This window comes from Miscanthus floridulus, chromosome 7, assembly GCF_019320115.1.
Source record: "Miscanthus floridulus cultivar M001 chromosome 7, ASM1932011v1, whole genome shotgun sequence".
NCBI classification, from domain to species: domain Eukaryota; kingdom Viridiplantae; phylum Streptophyta; class Magnoliopsida; order Poales; family Poaceae; genus Miscanthus; species Miscanthus floridulus.
Window position 1 is genome coordinate 133161014 of NC_089586.1, and position 20922 is coordinate 133181935.

At 44.3% G+C, this 20922-nt stretch overlaps 4 protein-coding genes across 5 annotated transcripts; 1 reads left to right on the top strand and 3 right to left on the bottom strand.

The window, feature by feature from the left end:
• Nucleotides 1–1222: 1222 nt before the first annotated feature.
• Nucleotides 1223–5954, bottom strand: LOC136468058 (AT-hook motif nuclear-localized protein 9-like). Its single transcript, XM_066466913.1, has 5 exons — nt 4732–5954; nt 3847–3914; nt 2577–2708; nt 2014–2175; nt 1223–1820 (listed from the first exon to the last, which is right to left on the bottom strand). Exons 1-5 carry the CDS (start codon nt 5321–5323, stop codon nt 1587–1589), a joined length of 1188 nt encoding a protein of 395 aa, XP_066323010.1. The 5' UTR covers nt 5324–5954; the 3' UTR covers nt 1223–1586.
• A 5636-nt stretch (nt 5955–11590) lies between these two features.
• On the bottom strand, nt 11591–14655 carry LOC136468051 (uncharacterized). Its single transcript, XM_066466908.1, has 3 exons — nt 14286–14655; nt 14110–14171; nt 11591–11989 (listed from the first exon to the last, which is right to left on the bottom strand). Exons 1-3 carry the CDS (start codon nt 14341–14343, stop codon nt 11867–11869), a joined length of 243 nt encoding a protein of 80 aa, XP_066323005.1. The 5' UTR covers nt 14344–14655; the 3' UTR covers nt 11591–11866.
• Nucleotides 14656–14873: 218 nt separating this feature from the next.
• Nucleotides 14874–16829, top strand: LOC136468050 (remorin-like). 2 transcript variants are annotated; one of them, XM_066466906.1, is made up of 5 exons: nt 14878–15154; nt 15673–15729; nt 15842–15929; nt 16040–16121; nt 16236–16827. In XM_066466906.1, the coding sequence occupies exons 1-5, from the start codon at nt 15097–15099 to the stop codon at nt 16431–16433; spliced, it is 483 nt and encodes a 160-aa protein (XP_066323003.1). In that variant the 5' UTR covers nt 14878–15096; the 3' UTR covers nt 16434–16827. The 2 variants fall into 2 exon arrangements, with proteins under 2 accessions (XP_066323004.1, XP_066323003.1); XM_066466907.1 differs by lacking the exon at nt 15673–15729 and having other exon boundaries at nt 14874–15154; nt 16236–16829.
• Nucleotides 16830–17235: 406 nt separating this feature from the next.
• Nucleotides 17236–18897, bottom strand: LOC136464878 (uncharacterized). Its single transcript, XM_066463831.1, has 3 exons — nt 18613–18897; nt 18285–18509; nt 17236–17823 (listed from the first exon to the last, which is right to left on the bottom strand). Exons 1-3 carry the CDS (start codon nt 18802–18804, stop codon nt 17467–17469), a joined length of 774 nt encoding a protein of 257 aa, XP_066319928.1. The 5' UTR covers nt 18805–18897; the 3' UTR covers nt 17236–17466.
• Nucleotides 18898–20922: the final 2025 nt, after the last annotated feature.

The following is a 20922-nucleotide window of genomic DNA, read 5'->3' on the forward strand; positions in this document are numbered from 1 at the left end:
AACATTCATCAAGGGGAGGTTTATTCTCGAAAGTGTGGTAGCTGCCCATGAAATCATTCATGATATACACCGAAATAAGGAGAGCGGTATAATTCTAAAATTAGACTACGAAAAGGCATATGATAGGGTAAGTTGGGACTTTATTGAAGAAATGCTAATCTCTAGAGGCTTTGGAGCTAAATGGAGGATGTGTTAGAATTAATAATGAGAATAGTGTCTATTTAGTTTCAGATATTTTCACAATCAGTGCTAAGATTACGCCAGAAAGAGCTCAGACAAGAAGACCCCTTATCGCCTATTATGTTCAATTTAGTTGCAGATATTTTCACACGAATGCTTATGAAAGCTGCTAAGATTAATTTGGTTTCTGGCTTTTACCTAGAGTTGCAGAGGGGGGTATTATCAGTCTGCAGTATGCAGATGACACCCTTCTCTTTCTGGAGAATGATTTAGATAAAGCTAACAATCTCAAATGGTTGTTGATTTGCTATGAAAAATGACTGGCATGAAAATCAACTATGATAAAAGTGATCTCTTGACAATTGGTATTGAAGAAGGAAGGGTTAATGATTTGGCTAAAATCTTTTGCTGCAAAAAGGGAGACTTTCCTCTCAGATACTTGGGTGTGCTTTTGCACTACTCGAAGCTAAGAAGGGAAGATCTCCGACCAGTGATTGACAAGATAATAAAAAGGATTGTTGGCTGGAAGGGTAGGCTCCTGTCCTATGCAGGACGTTTAACTTTGCTGAAGGCATGTTTGGCCAGCATTCCGATCTATCTTCTATCCATTGTTAAGTTCCCAAGGTGGGCCATAGATATGATTAATTCTCATATGGGTCGGTTCCTATGGAATAATAATGAAGACCATCATAGATATCATCTTGCGCATTGGCAATTAGTTGCACGACAGAAGAAGTTAGGGGGGCTTGGTATCCTAGATTTGAGGAACCTAAACCTTTCTCTGTTAAGCTCGTGGATATTTAGATATGGCCTTAATAGGGATGCTATCTAGACTAAGATCACAGATTACAAATACAAAACTGATAAACCTAATATATGCTGTTCTCTAGGCAGCCAGGTTTCTCCTTAACATAGTATATCTATATAGACTCATAAATGCTAAAAATATCTTCTATAAACTTCATTTTATCAAACTTAACAAAGTTAGACCCAATCTAAACCCATAGTTGCTTCATCCTTTTTCGGACACAGGCCATACATGGACTACAATGACCCATCCATCCGCCTCCAAGAATTCCATTACCAACTCAATCAGTAAGTGCCCATTCAACTAGCCTCTCTTCTTCCAACAGTAGCATATACCACATATATTTAACATTACACCATCGTTAGGTGGCAAAGCATCTCCCTTATCTCATACAACAACATCCCAAGTACAATATCACATCACAAAAATACCATATACGATATACTCGGAGCTCTGAGTTTCCTAAACCACAGCAAAGCCTACAACAATGTTGTTAGTACAAGCATGCTGTGTGTCCGAGGAGGAGGATTCCGTTTGTTCCATGCCAGGGAGCCTTATCCACCAACCCAACCAACCAGAGCCAACAACCGCTACCCTACTACTCGCGGATCGAGTTGATATCGATGTTGGGAGTTCTCGAGTCCATCTGCCGCATCATGCCCGATGCCCACCCGCTGCTCATCGCAGGAGGGGCCATGCTGCTGTGCTCTGCAAGTGCCATCGCAGGGGCCACCTCTTCGTTGCCGGCATTCGCCTCCTCGGGCTCCATGTCCGCCTCGGCTTTCGCCTTGTTCTTCTTTGAACCTCCGTACATGAAGCTCCCCACTATCACCTGCAACAATGCAAAACCAGTGCGTAAGAAACAACCCAACCACCACAACGGTCCATGAACGGTGGTCATGGTCCCTTTTCTTTATGCAGATGACACAGCAAACGAACCATATGACAGCAAAATTATAATACTGACAGTATATTCATATACTACTTCACAAAAGGTCAGATGATCTATCTTCTATCACACTCACCTGAACTGTTCCAGCTGCTGTCAGGACTCCACCTACACTCCCACCAATAACTCTGTGGTCAGGACCACACAAAGCTATGCAAAGCCCTCCGCTCCGGGTCCGTGTGCCACCATCATCTAGCACCAAGTACGACCCAGAAAGGCACAAGATCTCAAATCGACCCTGCCAAATCAACAATAAAGCATAAGGGTACAAAACTAAATGAGAACAATATAATCAAAGTATACATGAACAGTTCCATGGGAAACAAGGTATCAAGTATGGCCTATACTGCAACCTAAAATAAGGATAACACCAACCTTGGACTGAAAGCAGACGTTCTCAGCATACTTAACTAATTAAGAGAATGTATGCAAACAAATGCCTCCTTTTATGATTTATTTTCCCCCTTTGATAACTATCCAGGGAAATCCTAGCAGGAAACCTTTTGTTTAATTTGCACCGTGGCCAAACATTTATATTCAAATATGCAACAAGAGTCTCGCTAAAAAAATGCAACAAGTGAAGAACAGAACACATGCATGCAGTAATTTTTACGCAAATGATAACCAGCCGCGACATACCTCGTATGTAACCACTCCCCCAGAGTCTGAATCCTGATGAAGGGTTGCTGTAGAAACAGCTCCAGTTGCTGAGATGATGCACACTGCCCTTGGGCCTTGTTGTGAGAAGGCCATTATTCTGGCAGCAACGTCCTGCACAGACAGGAAAGCTATAATCAGGCTACAATCGGCACCCCCATGGTTGGTATTTACCAGAGATAACAATTGCCACAATAGCAATTAGCAACCGCCAACCAGATAGCAACATAAATACAACAAGAACAAAGCATTTTAGTAATTTAGTCCCAAGGTAATTCTCTAGTAGATAGAAACATAGATCAATAAGAAAAAGATTATTCTCAAGTAGATAACCCACAAAGTTCAACTGCGCTTTAACCAAGGTTCAATGAACGAGCCTGGACCAGGACCTTGTAGGCACAAAAGTTTTCACTTTTAAAAGAAAACCATAGGTGCATCGAATTTCAAGGATAAGAGGATTTCATTGGATATATATGAAATTAGGTGTATGATTGCCACGATAATACAGCCTAAGGCATGAAGTGTCATTGTAAGTGTCACATCAAGCAGCTTCAGAGGGCAGAATACTAATGATGCATCATAAGCAGGTCCAATTATCAAGAGAAATTAGTTTGCATGATGTAACAATGACGATAAATCAGCTGCAACCATCCCATGCTACAACCTCCTTCAATATAAAAAAAGGGCAGACCCAGTGCCGGAGGCTCCCACATGAGTGGGGTCTGGGAAAGGGAAAAAACGAGGCAAGCCTTTCCCCCACAAAATCTGCGGAGAGGTTGCTTCGAACCCACGACCTGGTGACTCAGTGAGACAGCTCTCACCACTGCACCAGGCCTGCCTTTCTATATCAATGATAAATTCCTCATTTGATAGCTAACAAAATGGCTGTAACCTAACGTGTGACGGTAATATAGAAGCCACTAAATGCCACCCGTGAGTTGAAAACAACAAATACAATTGACCACCAAAGAAGAGTTTGCTACACTACCTCCAGATTCATCTGGCATTGTCTATTCAGATACCGCATCTAACAGATTCTCTATATTACAGAAGAAAATTAATTGGATATGCACACTAAACCAGATACAATTTGAAGGTAATTGGCAGCATCAGATACAAACCATCACCACCCATCACTTATGCCACTACGCAAACAAGTCCCACTCCCACATAGCAATCATGCATAAATCAACAATGGGTGCAAGCGACCCTTTTGGAAATTAATCATCAGCTAGTGTTCATTGAAACTTACCTCTCCTGGTTGAATAATAATCACATGAGGAGTAAAACCTGTTCCAACAGAGCCAAGAAACCACTTTCCTAAACAAGACAATAGAATTTCATCAGACGACAAAGAAACAAAATCAGCAGTTCATGCATACCAAAAAAAAAAAGGAACGCAAAAAAACAAAAAAGCTAGTTAGGAAAAGGGTCCACTTTTTTCCTTTTCTTTTGGGAAGAGACAAGGTAGTAAAAGAGGTCAACTGCTTGCTTAACATAACAGAGCCAGCAGACAATATAAAATATGTTGTCAATTCAAGATCATTGAATTCATGATCTCAATTTAGAAAGAAAAAAAGGTGCTTAAACGACATGTCAGGACCTACTCAAATTCAGAGTAAAATCCCGAATAGGTCGTGCAACAGATACGTAAACACAACAGAACACAAGGGGATTGTATTTGGCTATTTGCCATGATGACAGTTATATATTCCAAAGGGCAATAGGTGGATAAAGCCCTAGCAATCATGGGGAAGACAGGCAGTGGATGTAACGTAAGAAACAAACCAAAAGCACAGGTGCGACAGAACACATTAATCAGAGTTGATCCAGTTGATAGATAGAACATATAAGCTAAGTCCAGTTTTCATCTTAACAGAACAATATGCAATGTGTCTGGATTCATCATTCAAGGAAGGTCCAACATAACACAATAGGCGGACACAGTCAGAGCATATACATACCCAAGAAGCAATGCGATCATGCGAAAAGTTATCCGTTACAGAGATTGAAACGTACCATTAATTGCCTACCACATTCCACTCAGTTTCACAAATAAAGTACATATAAGCCATATGAATTGATTAATATAATGCATAGGGTATGTAAGTGAAATTACAAGGCCATGGAAGCTCACCAAGCGAAGCCAACTGTTGCATCTTTCCAGAGCCAGGTGGCCGCCCCCTGCCACGTTTCTCTGATGGCGCACCCGAACCTGAACCCCCTGATCCCACCGACCCAAATCCAGAACCTGGAGTGGTGCAAACCATGGTTCCCATCCCCGGGCTGGACGAGTGAGGCGTCGATGACGAAGAGGGTGATAACCCGAGAGTCACCGCCCCATCAGGCTTATACTTCCTTGGCCTACCCCGCTTCTTCTTCACCTGCTCATCCTGGCCAGGCCCACTCCCCTGATCCCCCTTAACATCGGCGCTCACGGCCGCACCCATGCCAATGTCCATACCACCGCCACCGACGCTGTGCTGCGCCACATGATGTGAGGCCTCGACATGGTGGTACCCCTGCCCAATGTGGGGACCCCCAACATGCGGGGTCTGGAATGCGTAGCCCGCAGAGACAGCATCAAGATGCTGCCTGTACCCGCCGGGAGGCGGGCCGTGGAGCCCCGCCGAGTGGCCGGGGACACCAGGCGCCCCGATGCCCCGGTGCTGCGCGTAGAACGACGAGAAGTTGGGCCCCGACGCCACCGTGGACTCCCTCCCGTCCATTCATAGGAATGGGCAGCGCCGCCACCCACCGATACGCAGGCGGGGGGCAAGCCTAGTTGCAAGGAACGGCACAAAGGTGGCTACTTTGTCTCACTGTTCGAGATCAGATGCTCCCGAAAGGTATTGGAGCGAGCAAATGGACGCGAGAATCTCAACTCTGAGGATCTTGCCCTCCCCCCAGGAACTCTCGCGCAAAACCGCAGTTGCTTGTGGTGGCGGGACGAGGCGAGATCAGATCGAGGAACGAGAGATCTCAAGAAAGCGGTGGGATTTCCGGAGACGGAAGGAATGGAACGCGAGACATGGATGAGGGGAAAAAACACAATCTTTGCAGCAAATGGCCGGAGCGAGAAACGGAGGGGATTTGTGGCGAGGCTTTCGGTGGAGACCGACCCTCTGAGACGAAGGGTGGCGGCGCCGGAAGGTTGGGTGGCTCGCGCCGGGATCTGGTCGGCGGCGGGTGGGAAGGGGGCGATCCGATCGGGAATGGCGATGCGGAAATGGGGCGCTAAAACCCTAGAGATGGGGGCTGACGGAAGGAGCGAGGGATCAGACTCAGAGGAGGGGGACGGACCCAAGAGGAGGAAGAGCGAGCATGTATGCTGTATGTGTGCGAGGAGAGAGAGAGAGTCGGGAGGAGGGAGAAGGATTTTCTGAGAGGCACAAAGAATGGCACATTCCTGCTCACTGTGACTCTGAGCATGTGTGTAAGTTGAGTGTGGTGGTGAATCACACCAATCGTGGAAGTGTTGAGTTATGGTTCAAATAACATGTCATGATCAGTATAAGGTGATTTTATCACTCTAACAGTTAGTTTGGAAAACTTAAATTCCCTTAGAATTCTTGACTTTTTCTAGGATGAGCAAACCATGGGATGTCATTTGAATAAGACTTTTAGTTATCTATGGAAGGTTTTCCCTCCCTGGGTTTGGCTCCCCTTACTTCCAAATTAAGTCTAAGGTTGTAATCGAGATTGTAAGGTAATCTTAGATTTTCACTCTACCTCTACCGGACATTTAAGGCTATTTTCACCTATCACAATATTTTCAAACTTTTTTTTTACTTTGACTAGCAATGTCTATACAAGCATAAGGATATTATGGCCTTGTTTAGATTGCCTCAAAATTCCAAGTTTTTTTACTCTCTCTCCATCACATCAATTTTTGGACGCATGTATGGGGCATTAAATGTAGGTAAAAAAATAACTAATTACACAGTTTGGTTGTAAATCACGAGACAAATCTTTTAAGCCTAGTTAGTCCATTATCAGACAAAGTTTGTCAAATACAAACGAAACGTGCTACAGTGTCCAGATTGCAAAAATTTGCAATCTAAACAAGGCCTATATTAAAAAAGACAATATGTTTTAAGAATACTTCACACCTTCATATAAGATTCTACGTCGTATAAGCCTGCGGCACCGTGATCGAGAAAGGCTAAGGATCGCCAATTTTTATTTAATCGCCTCCTCCTCCTTAATATGTAGGTGTTTGTTCGGCTTCTTGAGTAACCGGTTGCTAATCCCATACTAACACCGCGCAAAAGGTTGTTATCATGTATGGCAGCGCACGCTCAAACTTCCTCTTCCCCGCCTCTAGCCCTCTACATCTAAATTCACAATGCCCGCAACTTCTTGTTTGATCTGCTATGAGTCTAAAAATAGACTAAAAATTGGATGCGCTGGGATAGAAATTTTGCCACGATATCCTCTAACTGCCACTTCTCAAATCGCAAGCGTCTTGGGAACGAATTTTTCACAATGCCATGGCCTATATAACTCTCCATGGAGGAAGACTATGGCTATGAAATTCCATTGAACTCACCCTCCTTCTCTAATTCAAGGTTCTCATTTACTCATTTTTCTGTTCCGCCATATCTTCCTTCTTATGATTTTATTCTTCTGTTATCTTTGTCATGTCGACTGACGTAGGTGATGGTGATCTAAGAGCAGGCAAAGCGCAATGTGATGTTGTTGCAGATGGCATTCATGTTTCTTGTGATGCACTAGCATATGTCATCTTAGGTGGAGATCCTGGTGCTAGACTCGAACTTGTTAATCTCGATTGAAGCCAATTGCACTAACCATCCATGACGTCAAGTTCTTCCTCTTTGGCCATTCTGGACACCTTATCCCACCACAGTCTTGCCAGCAATGGACATGCCCGTTGATTCTCCTTTCCTCTTGTGTTGCCCTTGTGCTAGTCATCTTCATTGCAAGAGTTTGACGCCCAATTCACCCCTAGCACAAATTCGTCCTTAACAGCGGCACTCTAGATATCCATGGCGTTGCAACACAACAAGGCAGCAGCGTTGTGACTCGATGAAAGGCGGCAGCGGCGTGGCACAATGATGTTACAACTTTGCAGCGTGATGGCGCTGCGGAGAGTTGACGTTGAGGTTCTCGTTAGATGGAAAAAGGGAGAATTAGAGTATGTAATGGGGAACAACCATGCATTCAATACGCATGTCATACAAGGAGCCACACTAGGAGAAAATCTAGAAAAAAATGAGAGAAAAGATTAGGTGATGTGGACTACTGGAAAATGAGATTTTGCTCATACGACTTAGACTGGAAGGAGTAAATGTACAATGCAGTTATATGTTGTTAGTCTAAATAACATTTTTAAATTTTGATGGTCAAGTTTAAACTTTGTCTTAGGAGAATAAACTTTGGCTTATGAGATTAAAGCATGACTCGTGGTAACACTTTACATGAGCCCATGGATATATATTAGCAACTAAAAAATACCTTTAATGTTAAGTGTTTGGTTGGGATTTTCTATCTAAACCCACAATTCCAGAACAAACAAAATATTTTAAACTTCTCTCTCTAAAGTCTCATTTTATCCTTCCGATTACCTCTAACCAAACGCGTCGTAGATTAGGTTATTAGGCAATGGGTTCCAGCTGCACAACCATCCAACCAATTGTTGCGACCTCAACAATGGCACGTGCAGCAGCAACAAGAAGCAAACACTCCCAAGGATTTCACGGAGATGGAGCGGACATTTAAGATTATTTTACCCTAAAATGATATTGATAATCAATTGTTTATTCAAATAACTTCACATGACTTTACTGATTAAATATACAGGTTCATGAAAAAGTTTTTTATGTTCCAAATGCACACACTGATGAGATTCTTTATTCGTGCAAAAGATGTGTAAAAAGACATAATCTACCTAGTGTGCTCTGTCATCTCAAACAATAAAAAAATGCAGTCCCTATACCTTTCTTTCCTCATCTATGTTTGAATGACTGAATTACCCAACGATGTCTTGGGATTTTTTTCCGTCCATTTTCGTCCCTAATCGGATTAACCAAATGTTTTTTTGGTAACACCAGTGCAAACAGAGTGGCACGGGATGGCCGTGACAAAGGATCCTAGCCTTGACCGGGTACGGGGACAAAGACACATCGCTTGTTGAACGCGTAGGATAGGCCGATAGGATGGCAGTAATAACTGCGCTGTGAAGCCACCCCACATATAGCTGAGCAAGCTATTGCCATCAGAAAGAGATATTTGTTATCACTTGTTCAAGAGGATTATTAGTACAAGAAGATATTTATTTGTCCAAAAGAACGCATTTCAACGGGGAGAGAGAGAGAGCTGTTGATATGCATGGAACACAAAAATTCAGCAAGATCAAAGGTAGCCCGTACCCCCAACTGTGTGTGTTTCTTCAGAAACGGTTTCTCTGAAATGACAAGCCGACTGAAATGATATCCCCCTACTACTTGTTTCGATTTAGACCTTGTTGGAACATGATTTTTTTTATTACCGTGTTGGTTCTGTAAAATTGAACCGATTGTTTAAAAAAATTATATTAAAACAGATGTTTATTTCACTCTGTTTGCTTAAGCTTATTCAGACAGAAATGCTATACAACACACATGTATTTTAATAAAAAAAATACATGGATTTTTTTATCTCTTCCTCTCTCTCTCTCTTTCTCACCGTCAAGCACAGGGCCCGACCAGGCATCCGACCTCGCCATGTGCTACGCCGACTCCGACGCGGAGCGCTGCCTGAACTGCCTCGCGACCGTGACCCCCATCCACGAGGACTTAGGGGCCTGTTTAGTTTAAAAAAATTTACGTAGTAGTCATCACATCGAATCTTGCGGCATATGTATGGAGTACTAAATGTAGATGAAAAAAAACTAATTACACGGTTGGGTGAGAAATCGCGAGACGAAACTTTCGAACCTAATTAGTCTATAATTAAACACTAATTGTCAAATACAAACGAAAATGCTACACTAACCAAAACCAAAAAATTTTTGGATCTAAACACGCCCTAGATTCCTTCGTGCTATCACAGCCGGAACCTGCCGCTCAGCGAGTGCACCAGCTGCCTCCTCGAACACCTCGCCGTCATGTACGGGGACGTGAGCGTCACCAACAGCACGGAGGCAGCGGCGCCCGCGCTCGCGCTGGCCATGGCAGTGGCGGTGGCGGCGGCGCCCGCGCCCACGCCCGCGCCAGTCATGGTAGTGGCGGCGACGGCGACGGAGGATCTATGATTTGTCCTTCCATAGAAAAAAAATTATGATCTGTGATACGTGGAGGCCGTAGGTAGAAGAAGGGTGGAAGCTGTTGAATCTTAATCATATGGTGCAAAAAAAAAATTCATGTGTTGAAACTGCATAAAACACATAGTTGTGTAGTAGACAAACTCTATTCAGAACTACTTTTCAGTCATGAAACAGTATTTTTCTCTCACAATATTTCAGCATAAACATCGCCGTAAACCAAATTTCAGCATCAACAAACAGTGTTTTCAGGGTCTGAGAAGAACGAGTCCAAAGGCAGGCAACAAAGTGGTGACATGAGCATCACGTACTGGCGTTGTTTGTACTCGCTCGCATCCGTAGGTTCCAATGCAGCACAGCCTGAAGCTGACCATGTGCCAGGCCGCTTTCGACACCTCGTCGCTACTTCCGAGGAGATTAAACAACTGCTTTATTTTGTTACAAGGGGATTAACCAACTACTACTATACCAGCAAAAGGACAAAATGCAGGCACACCAAAATAGCAGCATAAGTATGCATATCACAAAATAGGCTTTTTTCATATGGTTGTTATAAGTAACCTATTGTTCGCAATACAAATGTACAAGAGAAAAAAAAATATAAAAGTGACTATAGTGATTTAGAAGACTCGATTTAAAAATAGCCAGGATTTCTAATATAAAATTATATTCTAGTTTTTTAGAAGTCAATACATTAAAAATGTTTGGAGAAAGGGAACAAATATGGTCTCTACCCTTTTTTAACAACTTGAAAAACTTATTGATTTATCAATTATTTCTTTTTTTAACACCAAAGGCTAAGGAGGTCCTAAGATCCTCTTGAACCGACAGGACTGGAGCAAGCACCGGCTTTTGAAGTTCATGACCCACATCTCCCAGCTGGCTATCAGAGTTGCTTCCGTAGAGAAGGGCAAGTTATACCGCGACCTAGCTTCGGCTAATCTTGGGAGGAGGGTTAGATGTTCTTCCCACTGAATACCAATCCTTTGCCTGGACTTTGCAAAGGGACAGGTGAAGAAAAGATGATCTATGGCCTTTTTAGTTCATCATCCTTAAAGTTTAGTCTCTATCACACCGGATGTTTGACATATGAATGGAGTATTAAATATAAACTAAAAAATAATTAATTGCATAGGTTGTGACTACTCTGCGAGATGAATTTTTAAGCCTAATTAGTTCATGATTTGACAATGTGATGCTACAGTAAACATGTGCTAATGACGGGTTAATTAGGCTTAATAAATTTATCTCGCGGATTACTGAGGACTTGTATAATTTGTTTTATTATTACTATCCGAACACTTCCATGTGACATCTTTAAACTTTAGCCCCTGAATTTAAACACCATTTATGTCTTCTTCTATCTGATCTTGGCACATAACACAAAATACCGTACCTTTTGTTGGTTCAAATTTCTACGTCTGAGCATCGTTTTGGCAGGGGATTTTTACCAATTGTTTCTTGTTAGAAACTACTAAAGATGCTTTTTATTTAGCCAAACTTAAGAGCATCGACTCCTCAAAAGGCCTATAAAAAGCAAGAATGACAATCTTTTAGAAACCGAGGGAATAGTGATTAAGAAGTTTGTAATCTGAAAACGTTCAGGAAAACTGGTGGCAAAAAGGGCAGGCATCACTCGTCAACACCGAGTCGGCACACGCAAGAAAAGAATGGAATGATTTCAGTAGACCCACACGACACAACACTGTAGACTGCCACATGTAAATGCTGCTGCATCCCAAGCAAAAGAGCATAAAGATCACAAATCTGAATCAATACCATTAATATTCTGTTGCCAGACACATTTATATAACTCTACTACTACACGCGAGTACATAAAGGCAAAAGGGTTAACAAGCTGCAGCTGCGCCCGATGGGAGTTGCATAAGTTTACACGGTTCCCATCTGGTCCCATCAAAAGCTATTCATGTGGGCATAGAACTTGCCATTTCGTTCAGATTTCCAACATTGGCTCGACACTTAAGCTGATGATGTTTATGCTCTGCAGTCATTTGTCGACCTCCATGGCTTGAGCGGCTTTGGCTTTTGCTAAGGCTGAAAGTTTCGTCTTCACCTTTTTCTTCCCAACCTTAAACTGACAACCCTTACGTTTCTTTTCACCGCCATCTATCTGAACAATTTGAGAAAAAAGAACGACATTAAGACAAATGTGGCATGTAGTTAGGCTGTTAAAATCTTAGTGTTAGTGCAGCATCATGGTCAAACATGTAGTGAAATCTGATGAACTGATGAAGGGAACAAAATTTAAGCTACCATATTTGTTTATAGCTAGCAATGCATAAATGAAGAATAATTTGCAAATCGCAAATCTTAAATATTTTTTTATTGTAGACTGTCACAGAATAAAGGGGATTATAAATGTTTCTCTGGAGCCATAGTTAGGTACTCCAGATCTTAATACAAGCAAAAGTACATAACCAAACAACAACAGCGAAATTCAATGGGCCAGAGGAGGAAAAAAACCGTTGTATAAGATATAAAAAGCCACCACCGTATAAACTAGAGTAACACGAAAATATCAGGGCCAAGCACCGAATGCTACCAAAGGATTACGGTTCCGGTTTTGGAGGACAGCAGATTAGCACTGTTTTCCCGGAGTCACAAAATTATCATGAGAAGCACATCAGACAGCATGTGCAGCACAAAGAATCATTTAGCTGCCACAAAGAACTTAGCAACAAGTCAACAAGTACATAATGTTAGATGGATCTCCAATCCCAAACTGGGCCCAACGGCCCAGTTGAGCCTTTGATCCGCACCCTGATCGGGGGCGCCCAGCCCACTATGGCTGGAGGGCCCCTGTCACACTGCGCAATAAATAGAGGTGGGAGCAGGCGGCTCAAGTCACGAGGTTCGCCTGAGCCGAGCTCCCCACCGAAACATAAACCCTAATCCGATCTAGAGGGGCGCAGCCAGTGACGGGAAGCCACCAGCCGCGCCGCCCCGCTCCAACGACGTCGACGGCTTCATCGATCTCTTCCCCGAACGTCGCTGCCCGTGCGCAGACTTCACCCACGAACGAGATGGCCGACGCCTCTGAATCGACTCCCTCTGCGGTGTCAGGTTTGACACGTCCATCTTCTACCCCTCCATTTTTTTCTCTTGTTCTACCTACTGTTACTGCACTAGTAGATGTTCTAGGGTTCATGATTTTATTCAACAGCAAGTAGACATGCTAGTTCTATGCCTATAGATCCTGTTCAAGTTCTAACACATAAAATTACTCAAAAAAAAAAAAAGTTCTAACACATAAAATGGCTGATAGGAAAAACTTCAGAACACAAATGTAGGTAGTCAAACATAATGCTGAATTGTGCAAATGAGAGAACAATTCGATAGAGCTTAAGAGTAAACGACAGTTTTCATACACCTAAAGTGCACTACATTTGTTATTAATAACTGCTAAACTGTTCACAGGAGTAAAACCGGACCCATGAAAATAGTTGAAATGATAAAACAATCAAAGATGGGATATATGTAACTTTGATCACAATCAAAGCAGATGCAAGCGATTCCGTACAGATTCCTAATGACCGGTGAGCAAGGAATTTCATGAAACATAAAGAATACAGATGCAACACGACTCTTACAACTTCCCAGGTAATCAAGAAAATGCCAGGTTGCCTATTCCTTTGGACAAGTTGAGGGACGAACAATGTGCTCACAGTATCATCGTATAAGGACCATGCCTTAGGTTTGACAATGAGAGAAATTATAACTGGTATAATATGGCCAGAAGCCCAGGATCTCGCTACAAAGGAATGGGCACAATAACCATTTTTCACACCTGTAATTTGTTTAGTTTGTTTGGTGAAAAACCAAGCTGGAGCATTGAGAGCAAATGTTGCTGAGTGTGGCCTGTTTGAAGCAAAATCAGGCGCCTAACTAGTCTCTTAGCGAGAGTATTTTTTCATTGTAACTATGTAAAATTAGAGAATCCTTGATACTCTAATACAAATTTCATCAGCTGCAGCTGGTTATTATGATGTTTTTTAACCAAGCTTAGGGCGGCCTTTTCTAAGGCAAATGCTTGGAAATCGAGGTCCAAGCCATTGCACACATAGAGAAGGGCATCCAGCAATGTCAATGAGTAATCCCACTATATTTAATAGTCAGATTAGAGCATCCTCGTGGTTGTGGGCCAATCAACCAATACATCAGAAAAAAGGAAGGAGCGAGAGCACCGGTGTCGGGGTTTTCGAAAAAAAAGAGCACCGGTGTCGGCAGTACCTTCATCTTGGATTTCTTGGCTTGCAGCTTCTTGGCCTGCTTCTCCTTGGCCTCCTTCTCCCCTGCACAGCACCAGTATCGATTCCAAGCACCAAATCAGACCACGAATACTCCCCAAGGCGACGATCGAAATTGGACAATAAAGGGAATGGAGGCAAGAGAAGATCGTATCGTACTCTGGAGGTCGAACTCGTACTGCTTCTTCCTCTTGGCGAGGTTGTTCTTCTTCGACATGTTCCTTCCCTCGCCGTCGCCGCCAACAACACAGCCGACACGGCAGGAGCCAGCAGCCAAGGAAGGAGACGCGAGCAAACCCTAAAAGCCAAGCCAAGCCGAGCCCCCTCCTCCCTTCCTTTGGTAGTCAAAAAGTCAGTGGGCCGTTAAATCTGGGCTAGTGGCGGCGTTGCTTGTCTTCAGGCCCGAGTACTACACACCCGGCACACATGTCCGGATGACGAAGGCCCGGCTACTTGCGAACCCACTCCAAGGCCCATCGTAGTAGCCACGGTGGACAGAGCAGGAAGCTTCGACTCGGACAGGTTGCGAGAAACCGAAACGATACGTGACACGTGTCTCCGGCCGACATCCGCTGGGGCCCACAGGCAGGAGAAAATCGTGCGGACGGGACGGACGCGTGGCGCGTGGCCGGCGCCGACGTGTCAATCATCATTCTTTGATCTCTACCCAAGGATTATTTTATGATATACAATAATAATTAAATTAAGCAACGCAGAGTAATTTATTAGTCACACCTGCCTCGTCTAGTGATTGCCACAGGCCACAGCAGATAAAAAGTATTTCTCTGAGGCTCCAACTTTCCAAAAGATGGTTTTGGTGAGTGTAACGCGTCAGCTCTCCTACTCCTACTAGTACTCAGCACTGAGCTTCTTCAAGCTTCTAAAAGGGCCACGCAGCTTGGCCATCATTTCAACGGCGCTTGGTGTCAGTCTTAGTCTTAGCTCGTGCAAAAAGAAGGGAGATCCGTCCATGGAGTCCAAGGAGGCGATGGTGGTGGCGCCGGCGGCCGGTGCCGGAGAAGCCAAGAGTAAGACTCAGCACTGCCCCCCTTCTGGTCTCTGCTAGCACTGACTTGTTTGCGTAATTGCGTGTCTCGATCTTGGCTTGAATGTCGATCACATGTTCAGGCATCCCCTTTCGATCCAGTCATTCAGACAAGTGGGTAACAACCTGTGGGAAGTCCAAATGCCACTATAGTATGGTAGCAGAATAGCAGTAATCGTCCTCCTTGTAGATTCGTTTGGAAAAACGACTCTTTTAAGACGTGATTAGTACTGTATGTTGCAAATGGAACAGAGGCATGCATCTGCACCAGCTCCCAGCGTGTCAGGCTTAGATATCCCTGTTACCGTAGTTGCTCTAGTTCTACAGATCATTTACCGTATACGTCGTTAAGGCGTTTGGGGGCCAATCTGATAGCAATATACTGTATAGAGTATATCAGTGAGCTGTTGCTTCAGCTCTACGTACAGCTAGGCCGGATGGATTGCTTTGCTTTGCTTGCCACAAGGCACTCTCTGCTAACCGGGCCGTGTCTCCCTGCAGATGGAGATGGTCCTCCAGTGCCAGTCGACAAAGCTGGAGCTGCCCCGGCTGACAGAGGTACTGGAGCTTAGGTATTTGACAAAGTTCGAGTAAAAATGCTCGTGCAAAATGCATTCATCGTCCTTTTTCTAAAAAAAAAAGATGCATTCATTGTACACAACACACGCAGATGCCGTGCTTGCAAAGGTGGAACTGGACAGGAAGCTGTCGATGGTCAAGGCGTGGGAGGAAAGCGAGAAGAGCAAAGCCGAGAACAGGTACGTCAATGCTCAGCTACACTCTGCTGCCGTGCTACAGGAACAACCAGCTGCTAGCCAGATTTACCTTTGTTCTTGCTCGCAATGCAATGCAACGGCGGGGCGCGCAGGGCCCAGAAGAAGATGTCGGCCATCATGTCGTGGGAGAACACGAAGAAGGCGGCCGTGGAAGCAAAGCTGCGAACCAGAGAGGTCTCGCTCAATCTCTCCATCCCATATGCTGCAACTGCTGATGATGACCATGTATCACCTGCTGAGCTGGGTGAGACTGAAACTAGCCGCGGATGCTCACACTGATGACTGCAGGAGAAGCTGGAGAAGAAGAAGGCGGAGTACGCGGAGAAGATGAGGAACCAGGTGGCAGCCATCCACAAGGCGGCGGAAGAGAAGCGCGCGTCGGTGGAGGCGACGCGGCGCGAGGCCATCCTCAAGTACGAGGACATGGCGGCCAAGCACCGGTCCAAAGGGACTACCCCGGCCACCAAATTCCTCGGCTGCTTCTAGTCTAGGTGCTGAAAGCAAAGGCAGGCAGGCACCACGGTCCTCATGCCTCAACTTCTGATAAAGCTTTATTACGGCGTAAGCAGAGCAGAACGCATATGCATCTCATCCTTTGCAGTTTTGGCTTTGGCCCTGCTAAGTCATGGCTGAAAATACTGCGTACCTAGTTACATACATATTCCTACGTGCTTTGTGCCGTTGTTTGCTCAAGGGAAATGTAATCCTCTCCTGTATGTCTCGTTGTGTGCCGTGCAGTATGGTGTAGTGTATGTATTGTTGCCACGCAGACAACATTTTCAGTACCTCAACGCACGTATGCATCCTGTACATGTTACTAGGATTATTACTTGGATGTTGTTTCAGTCTCGTCAGAGGAATGGAATGAAAAAAGGAAAAAGTTACTTAATTCCTCACTTTTCATACTTGGTCTACTTCACCCCCAACTATGAAACCGTCTGTTTTACTCCCGAACTTTCTAAAACCGTCTATTTTACCCCCCGGATGATTTTCAGCGGTGGTTTTGCTACAGTAGCAAACCCGCTGTTACGGTAGCAAAACCGCCGCTGAAAACCACCCAAGGGATAAAATAGACGGTTTTAGAAAGTTCAGGGGTAAAACAGACGGTTTCATAGTTGAGGAGTGAAATAGACAAAGTATGAAAGATGAAGGGTTAAGTAAACTTTTTCCAATAAAAAAACGTACGTGCAGCAATGCACAGCCGTTCTAAGGTTGTACTGAGACAGACTACCAGCAATGCCAAACAAGGTAACAACAGCTATTAGATATTAGGCCCATTCACGTGCTCTTAAACCTGACTCGATCCGCTTCTTTTTTTTATTCAAAATAATATTTTTCTCTCACAAATTTCTTCAGATTGCTCCAGAATTCCTCCAGGGAAGGGGCCATTTAGACTGCAACACTAGCTACGTACGTGACTACTGCACGTGTATAGCACTCCTACTTGCAATGCAACTAGAAACAGCAAGCGGCGGCGGCGGTGGCGTCGTCGTGACGGAGCGAGGGACCACGGTCACGATCAGGTGGGGGGCAGCAGGGCGTGGCCGTACCACTCGTTGGCGCGGCGCGCGTAGAGGTAGGCGGCGAGCGCGACGTCGGCGACGGCCACGGCGGCGAGCGTCGCCGCGAGCACCGCCACGCGCACCTTGCCCCAGAAGCCGGCGCGGCGCAGCCGCAGGCGCCGGGCGGTGGTGGCGGCGGCCGCCGCGGGGGCGTCCAGCTCCAGGGCTGCGGCCTCGGCGAGCGCGGTCAGGAGCCGCTTCGACCGCGGGCTGAGCCCGCCGGCGTCGCGCAGCTCGGCCAACGCGTGGCTGATGTCCTCCGGGAGCGCCGCGTCGGCCTCGGTGTTGGTGGCGGAGTCCGCGCGCGCTAGCACCTGTGCATCAGCAAGCAGCAGAACAGAACAGGATCCGTCAGGGTTTGGGTGTCTTTCTGAATTTCGAATAACTACACACATGCGAGGGAAACTCATATCGAGGGGAGGATCAAGAGGCCCGATAGAATCAATGAAACAAAGTTGGGCGCTGACTGCAAAACAAAAACGAGTGCATTCCAATTAAAATGGAGGAATCTGTCGCGTTCACAATTACGGTGAAATTGCTCGTGAAATCAAACGGAAACCCTTCAATCCAGATCCCCAACTCCTCTCGAAAAAGTTCATAACACGCCACAAAATCATTCCCGATCAGCGTGAATTTCATATTTCAAATGCTCAAACCCCAGGACAACAAACTCCGATGAAAATGAAACAAACTCGGACAGTAGCACCGCAAAAACACCAAGCAAACATGGCGACGGATCCGCACACAAAGCTTTATTTCCGCGATCCCCACCCACCTCGGTGACGCAGGAGTCGGCGGAAGCAGTCAGCGCGTCATCGACAGCAGCGGAGACGACGGAGGTGGAGGAGGTTTCGCCGGAGACAACGTCGGGGTTCGGGAGCGGGGCCAGGTCGTCCCCCTGCGAGGCAAGCCCGTCCTCTGGAACGGCGTCCGGCGCGGGTGCGGCGGCGGAGGGGAGGGTGAAGTAGTCGTCGTCGTAGACCAGGCACTTGGCCACCACCTGATCAGAGGGCGAAGCCGCGAATTGCACTTGTTATAATAGGCGGGAATGCGAAGGTGGGAGGAGGAGGAGGTGAGGGTAGGGTGGTACTGGGAAGGTTTACCTTGGCGTTCGAGGCGGAGTCACGGTGGGTGGCGGCGGCGACAGGGAGCTTGTTCGACGCGGCGGAGGCGGCTGCCGACGAGGAGGTTGATCCGACGGAGCTACGAGTGGCGGAGCAAGAGGAAGTGGAGGAGGATGAAGAGCGGAGCGCGGAGGGGCGCGGGGTGTGGATGGCGGCGGAGGGTTTCGCCATGACGGTGAGGTGCGGTGCGAACTGGGCGCGAGGGAAGGAGCGTGCGACTGCGATCAGGGCGGCGTGGAGACCGACTGGGGAAGGGGAAAAGTTTGTTGACTTGTGAGGGGGTAAAGGGGTTGGGAGGAAGGTGGGCTTGGGCAGACTGGAGGAGAAGACGGACTTTGGGCCAGGATGGGCCTTTCTGTCGGTTCAGAGTCCTGTGTTCTTCTGAGCCTCGTAAGGGTTGTGTTTTTCAGCCATGTTCAGATAAAAATAATAAAACTAAATAAAAACTCTAATCTAATATAAAGTATAAATAGAAATATAAAAAAATTGCTCCTATATGAATAATAATTCAATTTAGCTTGGGACTATAGCATGCACATAAAAATTACAGTTTAATATGGCATAATAAGTACAATGATACTCTTTTTTTCTCTTCAATGCTAGGTGAGTGATCCTCCTCTTATTCTTTGTTGCAAAAATGTCAGGTTGGGTTAGGTATTAGGATTGTTTTGCAACGGCTTAGGGGAATGCCACAGGTGAGTTATATGGCGCATAGTGGACATTATGTGTTCAAGGATGGAAGATGGACAATGGTGAAACACACATGTACAAATTATGCATGAACCTGTTGTAAGACATGCTTAATAGTTCGAGCTGACGGCTGAATTTATTTCACAATTTATTGATAATGAGACATATACTCACTTTGTTTTCCCAATCTTTCAAAGATGCCCTTGGAAACAGTACGTAGTATGTAGTAGATCTATACTCACTCCGTCCTAAACAAAATAAAAAGTGTCATTCTCACCTTTCGATAAATAAGCAATTTTAATTTTGACTGAGCATGTATAAGAACATATTAATATTTATGATGTATAATTAATATCATTAGATAAATCATTGAATATAATTTCATAATAAACTTATTTTAAAAATATAAATGTTGCTAATATTTTTTATAAATTTAGTTATAGATTTTAAGAAAGTTTGATTGGCACTCATGCCATAGTAACATTTCTTTTGTACAGAGGGAGTATGTTTTACTGCTATGGGATTGATGATATCTATATTTATATCTATACCTAATAATAAAGAGGTAAAATTTCAGGTCATTTCTTTCGTCCATCTTTTTTTTTTTTTGTCCGTCTCCCTCTAACTATCAGACAACGAAGAGTTTTTTTCGTCCGAACTTATATATAACCCGTGCTGATACGAGTTAGAATAGCTCTTGTCTAGCGCGATACGGAGTCCGATTCCAAAATATATTGGGTCAGTGCTCATATGTGTTAGAACAACTCTCGTTTAACGATGATACATAGTCCGATTCAAATATATGTACAAAGAGTTTCTTAGTTTTGTTCTTTTTTCAATTCTGTTATTCCCAAGTCGTACAGTTTTCAGTTTTTCCACATTAGATTTATGTCGTATTGGTTCAAGGGGTTTCCCTTTTTTTTTTCCAGGTTTTGTTCCTTTATTTTTCCTTATCCTTTTTTTCTTCCACGTTCAACTTTTTTTTTCACCTTTTCTTTTGTCACGTTCGGTCTCCGAATGTTGACTCCCAGAGTTTTTTTCTTCGTTTGATTTTATGTATTGTTTCCGTTCTAATTTGTTCTGTTGTTTCCATAAAATTAAAAAAATATAAATACAATATTATGGATCTTTTAACTCTTGGTAAAATAATTATTTTATTATAACTGGTTAAACTTTTGATCTAACTAATCAAACTTTAAACTAAAATATTAACCAGTTTGTTGTTTGGTCTGGTCTAAATAAGTTTCTCTAAACTCAGTGCAATCTCCAACAAAGGTTACATGTGACAAACTTAAAAAAGGCTCCCAGTCTTATCCGTCATAATTATCAGCAGATACGTCGGTTCTTGATTATGGGCCCCTAAAGAAAGTCATAGAACTCGATATTTCACTATATCAATGCATATAGATGGTATGGAAATATTTATGTGCTTTGTAACCGGAGAAAAAAACCCTATAAAGGTTGTATTTTAAATTCAATACGTAATTAATACGACATTGTTGTATTATTGCCAATATTAGCTTATATTGGCTCTGTTTGGCTTACCTCATATTCGGTTTGTTCGACTTCTTTTTTTAGCTGGAAACATTGTTTTTCTTT